The sequence below is a fragment of the Hoplias malabaricus genome, chromosome 3 (genome assembly GCF_029633855.1).
Source record: "Hoplias malabaricus isolate fHopMal1 chromosome 3, fHopMal1.hap1, whole genome shotgun sequence".
In the NCBI taxonomy this organism is placed as follows: domain Eukaryota; kingdom Metazoa; phylum Chordata; class Actinopteri; order Characiformes; family Erythrinidae; genus Hoplias; species Hoplias malabaricus.
In genome coordinates, this window is record NC_089802.1 from 51,024,729 (window position 1) to 51,031,791 (window position 7,063).

Here is a 7,063-nt window from a genome sequence, read left to right on the forward strand (position 1 = left end):
GCATTTAGTGCAATTGTGTGTGTGTGTGTGTGTGTGTGTGGCAGGGTGCAGTAGGCTGAAGGTAATTATTGAGGCCTTTTCTGAGAACTCCCCCTCCCGGTGCTGCACTAGTCTCTCCCTGGAAGCAATGTTCGCATTCTGCGAAACAGCTGGCGGCCTGCCGCACACTCACTCGCTAGCGAACAAACACGCACACTCACGAAAGCACATATTTCCTACAATACTGTGTAAAGTGTACACTATATCCTTGTTTAACTGTTACTGTGAGTCACTTCCATGTAGGTTAGACCGTGTTCACATTTAATAGTTTGTGGCAGTGTCACACCAAACACTGTTCTAATATTTCTGATATAAATTCAAGTCCTATGTGTGAATCAAATTTAGTAGCATCCGTCATTTTCCTAAAGAACATTTCTTAATCTGAAAAACTGTTAGGTTGGGCAGCTACAGAGTTCAAATCTATTCTTTATTTTTCTACAGATATTTACATCTCCAGCGCATTTATGTAAGCCTGAGTCACTCAGATATATAAAATTTCAGGAAAACTCTGCTCCTGTTTCTTGGAAATTCTGGGTGAAAATTATCACCCTATAATTCCCTCTTTCTGACTTTCTTTCTGGTAAATAACACATCATTGTCCCCCACTCTTCTATGAATTTGATTGCTACGTTTATTCTTTTCCAAAGTAGAATGTTTTGGATGCCACAAAATCCAGACATATTATAAATAAGCAAGATGCTATTTTTGTAATGGTGATAAACCAGTATATAAATTCCGAAAAAATAAAACAAACAACCAAAAATAACTTAAACATGCCCAGAGATTGTTTTCTGCCGTACATTTAGTTTAACCCATATATGTATTGTTTATATAATGGCTTTTATATGATCCTCATATAAATGTGTTTATGATAGTGATTGCACTATGTACTGCTGTTGCGCTGTGAGTTTAAAGCCAATTTACTCATCCATGTGTGCATTTACTGAAAAGCCAGTACCTGGAAGACAAGGGATTCAGCCTGATTCTCTTATGTATTCATGCATTTCAGGTCATTCACATTCCCAGAACATTTTTGTTGTTTTCACAGTGCTCTGTGTCGGGTCTAAAAAAAATCTCCGACTGGTTTATCACTACATATTTCCATGTGTCCGCATGTTTCGCTACCCGGCCTCAGAATGTTTTTTTAAGTTCAACCTAAATATGTCCTCACACCACAAACCAAAAACATCTAGGGATTTTAATCCTTCCTACTATTTACACTATTTAAAGGCTTTTAAGGTGTAAGATTAAAAACAAAAACACATTTTTTATTATCTTAATTCTAAAATGTTGTAATGTTAATAATAGCAAATATCACAGTATATAATAAGTAGCAAATATCACTCTAATTATTTTAATACAAACAAGAACAGCAACGCAGAATGTTTCAGCCTCTGTTCACACAAAAACATGTAATCGATAAACTTTTAAGGGAAAATAAATCTGAAAAAAAAAATTTTATATAGAATTTTCCCCAAAATTTAAATATGACTTATTACACCCTAAATAGTATTATTCTCTAATTGAGCCCTGCCAGTGGAAAACAATGTAATTAGCTATTAACAATTTTTAGTAGCGTTACTTGCCCTACTACTTATCAGTGAAGAATGTTTGCATATGTTTACATTAAAAAAAGATTTCCTAATAAGCAGAAGAAAGACTTTAGTTGACACTTTAATTTAAATAAAAGACATCAAGAGTCATTCCGTGCTTAGGCCTTTTTTTTTTTTTAACCAAAAATGTAGGCAATGTTCAGATGGTTTAATTAATAGGCTGACAGTTATTCTTAAGTTCTCAGAATTATGAATCTGCAAGTGTCTTTTTACTGTCAGATATTTTGGATTAACTGAAAATACACAAAAAGGCACAATAAAGTTATTTTTTATTACAAAATGAAAAGGATATTTGCCCATAAATATATACAACACCCACATTGTGGGGATACAAATAAATAAATTAATCTGGATTGATTAATATAGTCAGATACACCATAATGTATTTCAACAACAACAAAAAAAGTAAAAAGGAAGGAAAACGAGAGACAGAGCTATGACTGAATATGCCTTGACATTGTTCAGTTCTAAGCCGTCACGTACTGAGCTGTATAGCACACTGACTGCTTCACACACTGTACTGCCTCTCTATAAAGCTCTTAAATATGTGAGGTGATCCTATGCAAAGGCTACAACACAGGGAGCAACAAACCCATTGTGAACTCTACATCTTTGTCTTTATGAAGTCCACCCAAGTCTGTGGTCTAATGACATTTTTGGTGAAAACAAAACACTTGTCCCCACTTTCATTAGAACACTGGCATTGCTCGGCAAAATCCTTTCTTGTCTATTTTTCATTTTTCATGTCCATTGGGTTCCATTGCCATTCCTGACAATCGGTTCTTGGAACCTAAATTAACTTTCTTATAAAAAAAAAAAAAAAAGGTTGGCCAAAGCATAAATTAGACTTATAAATCAAAGCAGAGAATGTTCTAGGACATTACAAGTAACCACCAGTGGACTAGGAGGAAAAGTCCCATTTCTTTTTTCTGGAAGTGCATTTTTGTCCTATTTCAATGCTTGCAAGTTTGAATGTCATGGCATCATCGTACTCTCATTTTCTTTCACCCTAGGATGTGTTTGCATGGGGTTTTCAGAGTTGGAAAGGGTAGTCCTGGAGGTACTTGAGTAGTATTCTTGGTAGAGGCAGTTTTTCAGGGCTGGTTGTGTGTCTGTTGATGGCCATGCGTGTGAGATGTTGCAAGGATGGAAAAGCCTGGGGCCGGTGAAGTGGACGCTTCAGCTTTAGCAGTACTGCACATTCCTTTGGCACAGGAATCACTTTGGACTCCTTCTCATCCTCCTCAAAGGCCTCCTGTCCTTTCCCGGAGCCCACATAATGCTGCACTAGGCTGTGCACGTCTGGAAAAGAGAGCAGCCGAGCTCTGGCATGAGAGCTGGAGTCCAGACGGAAGCGTCCATGGCTGTATTCGATGCGGACGTTGGTGGGTCCGTGGCCTGTTTTGACGGACAGGGTCAGCATGTAGAGTGGATGGCTGCTATCCCGTACCAGGAACGTACCCTCCGGTGCCCCCTGAAGGACAGAATGGGCCTCACCAGCAGTGATGGCTCCCCAGTACCAACCTACAAAACATAAGCACAAAAACCCAGTTACATAATAATCAGAGATAGGACAATAAAGCACCCTCCACAGTTTCAATATCTCTACACACCTACGTCAGCTTAGTTCGGTGGAATACAGAACACCCTATACAGTTTTCATTTTGTCTGCTCAGCTACTTTCCAAAGTCATAAATGTGTAACAGAGCTCAGAAACACAGCGTGCTTTTGCACCTTTGGGTGGAGTTGAACTGTATTAATAAGTAGCCCTCCCTCTTAAATCCCAAGTAATTAGGATATAAACACTCATTTATTTATTTATTTATTATTTAGCCAACTATTATGTGTTTATCTCCATTCTGACACTCAGTTTATACATGGTTTTAATGGTTAGGAAGAGTTTTCCTTTCAAATGCTGTATATTATTTGTAACAAATTTATGTTGAGTTTATAATGCAGGTGGAATAAATAATAAAATAGCCTTTATATTTATTGACACGTAAGGCGTCATTACTCTAAACATGAAAAAAACATTACCTGAAAGGTCTAGATAACAGAACGTGCTGGCAATGGCACACAGATCTTTGGTGTGGTCCCATAAATTGGTGGTGCTGTGAAGACACCGTGGAGAAGAGGAAGATAGGACTGACACCCCAAGAGGAACCACCTGAGTCTGAGAGTCTGGCAACAGTGCTCTTGGACTAGACAGAAAGAAATGAGGAAAAAAACCACAAATCAAAACCAATAGAATTCCTAAAATATTTTTGCCTCATAAAATAATGAAGGTTGACATTGTTGTTCACTACTGCTTTCATAGTTCCTATGGATAAAAAAAATCAAATAAGCACAGAGGATTACCAGAGAAGCACATTAGAGAGAACAATGCATTATTGTTCAGCCCTTTGTTCTGGGCTTGGATACCCTGTCCCTGTGTATTGATTTACTGCGTCAAACGGGCAACTCAATCTGGGACAGGCAACACTCGTAGCAAAAAGAGTTATATATAGTACTGGAAAAGGGCTGTTTGGTAACTATATTGGTATCATTTAAGGTGCCATATAGAACTACCGATGTATTCAAATGATTCTTGCCTTAATTGAACCACACTCGTGGAACCATTAAATGGATTGTAGATGTTCTATAATAGTACATAAGCACTGGTAAATCTGCTTTTGAAAACATACATTGAACATGTTGATGGTGAAGAAAGCACTCATTTTACAGTTGAACATCTATTAAAATTATTATAAGCCTGTTAGTTCCCTAAGACAAGTCTGCAATAACGGCGAAATGTGTGAACAGAGCAATGAAGAAAGCTAGTGTTCCCATTCATTCTGGTTGGGACTCAACTCACCCTTGAACACAGAGAATCATCGTTGCTCTTGAAGGCTCAAGCTCAGTTTTAATCTTAAAGTTTCCTTTCCGATCCGGAGGTGTGCTGAGAGAGTTTAGCGTGGCTTCAAAACAGGAAAGAAAAAGTGAGCCCACTTATTTAGTCTTAATCCGTATCTTCGGTTCTTATCTCATCAATAAAAGTGTCCGACGTTATAAGCAATTCACAACGAACTAATGAAGCCGACGAGGAGCTGTCCGTGAAACGGCTGAGGACTTGGACAAGGCTTGTCGGAATGAACGGCGTTCCGCCTGTTAATGACCTAAAGGCGAACAGACGAAACCGTGTAGGGTTTGTCTGCCGGATCTCGCCTCACTTCCAGGAATGAGCCTTCTCAGAACGCCTCTGACGCGAGCACAGTCTCTCTATCTCGCTCTCTCACACTCACACACACACACACACACCTCTGAATCATTTCCAGTAGACACCCAGTGTTATTTATTTAATCACGCCTCACTGTCTTCTAAGGCACACATTCAGACTTGCTCTGTATATGATTCACTGTTTTTTAATAAATACATTTTTTATCTCAGTGAGAGACATAGTTTTCTGTTCTCTCTCTCTCTCTCTCTCTCTCTCTCTCTCTCTCTCTCTCTCTCTTTATCTGTATGTCTGTATGTCTCTCACCCCGCTGCGCTGTTAGTGGCTTTCTGCCCAAACGCCTTCTCGGAACTTTCCAGGAAAACGCAGCGTCCAGCCGCTCACAGCCAATCATAGTGTGCACTGCGTCTCCGTAGCTCCGCCTCCACATCCTCGCGCCTCGCTTAAAGGGGAATTCCACCGGGATTACAGCATGGTTCACTACAGAAGTAAACAAATCCGTGTGGGTTCTTTTAAAGTAAAATAATCATATTAATTACAGATAACTGTGAAGCAAACACAGGGTAAGATTTTTTAAAGCATCTAAAAGCTACACACACACACACACATATATATATATATATAAATTACAGCCCGCTAATTACTAGGTAAGTACTGAGTATGTAAATTATATATATGCAGGAGGTCCTCGGGTTACGTCAGTCCCGAGTTACGATGTTTCGTGGTTACGACACATCTCCCATTTACTGTATAAAGCCTTGTTTCAACTTAAGTGGTTTTGCGTCGTAAACGTCGTAACGCGAACTTCGTGTTTGGTGTGTGCCGCGGAAAAATAAACGGTTACAATTAAAATTTGTTTATGAATTAGTTGTCTGCACTGTAACAAACAATAGTACTCCCAAACAGATTTTTACAGAAAGAAAAACATTTTAATATTATCAGCATTAGTCTGCTCTTCAGGAGGTTTGGATAGCAAACAAAAGACACATTATGACCCCTGCTTCCTTGCATTGCATTACATCATAATAACTCAAAATTCATCCAAATTCACCCTGAACAGAAACCTGTGGTAAAACCACTGCCAGAAAAGGATAAAGATATAGATTCCACAACACATAAACTAAACATATGTTTTTCTTTTTTTTTCAGGTAAATTTATTACAATAAATGAAATCAACATGGACAAGTGTTAAAGAGTGGCAGGTCCAATTCTCTTGTTAGTCCACAATACAATTCTAAATCTCAATGGGGGAGATTAACGAAATACCATAAAATATAGCTAATAAAAGAGCAATTTCTACCCAAGTGTCAAGTGCTCTTTGCCTCTTTTGATGAAAATGATACAATACTGGAAGTGTATTTACTAATTAATTATTCATTCATGGGGGCGGCGTGGTGATGTCAGTGACACAGCTCCAGGGGCCTGGAGGTTGTGGATTCAAGTCCCGCTCCGGGTGACTTTCTGTGAGGAGTTGGTGTGTGGGTTTCCTCCCACGGTCCAAAAACACACGTTGGTAGATGGATTGGCGACTCAAAAGTGTTCAGAGGTGTGAGTGTTTGAGTGAAAGTGTGTGTTGCCCTGTGAAGGACTGGCGCCCCCTTCAGGGTGTGATCTTGCCCTGCGCCCAATGGTTGGTAGGCTCTGGGCCCACCGCGACTGACCTGATAAGCAGTTACAGATAATTAATGAACAATTCATTCACTTGAAGTGTGTACTGTGCACAAATAACAATGGGGAAATACATTTTAATATTGTATGTGCTAATACAAATTTAAATATATCATACAATTTCTTAGTCTGAAAGGTAGGTAAAACATTAATATGCTCAACCAAATGGAGTGGTAGCGTCTACACCCAGCAGTCTGTAATCAGATTAGCATTAGCAGTACATAACCCAGAGCCTGCATAAAACACCGTTGTTACTATCGCCATCTGGAGTACAAAATGAACGGTGTCTAAAATTCGTCAGGTTATTTAGTTGAAAATTGGACAAAGAAAAGTATATGCCCATTTTAAATTTAATATGTTACATACCCAAATATGTGGGATTCCCAAATATAAATAGCAATATTTCAGTGACATGACCGGGTTCAGAAAGAGCATCTCAGAGAGGCTCAAAAGATGGGAGCAGTTCACCACTAAACAAAACTGCTTGTTTAAATAATGCAACAATTCAAGAATCACATTTCTTAGCTT

General features: G+C 38.8%; 1 protein-coding gene across 1 annotated transcript; it reads right to left on the reverse strand.

The window, feature by feature from the left end:
- Positions 1–1,827: 1,827 nt before the first annotated feature.
- On the reverse strand, positions 1,828–4,853 carry cisha (cytokine inducible SH2-containing protein a). Its single transcript, XM_066664913.1, has 3 exons — positions 4,507–4,853; positions 3,690–3,853; positions 1,828–3,176 (listed from the first exon to the last, which is right to left on the reverse strand). The coding sequence occupies exons 1-3, from the start codon at positions 4,524–4,526 to the stop codon at positions 2,686–2,688; spliced, it is 675 nt and encodes a 224-aa protein (XP_066521010.1). The 5' UTR covers positions 4,527–4,853; the 3' UTR covers positions 1,828–2,685.
- Between the last annotated feature and the right edge of the window lie 2,210 nt (positions 4,854–7,063).

What these genes read in the sequence shown, in the direction of transcription:
- cisha (XM_066664913.1), bottom strand. Translation starts at nt 4,526, where the DNA reads ATGATTCTCTGTGTTCAAGG. An exon ending in ATGATTCTCTGTGTTCAAGG is followed by an intron (nt 3,854 to 4,506) that starts GTGAGTTGAGTC and finishes CTTTCTGTCTAG; the next exon opens with TCCAAGAGCACTGTTGCCAG. An exon ending in CTGTTATCTAGACCTTTCAG is followed by an intron (nt 3,177 to 3,689) that starts GTAATGTTTTTT and finishes TATGTTTTGTAG; the next exon opens with GTTGGTACTGGGGAGCCATC.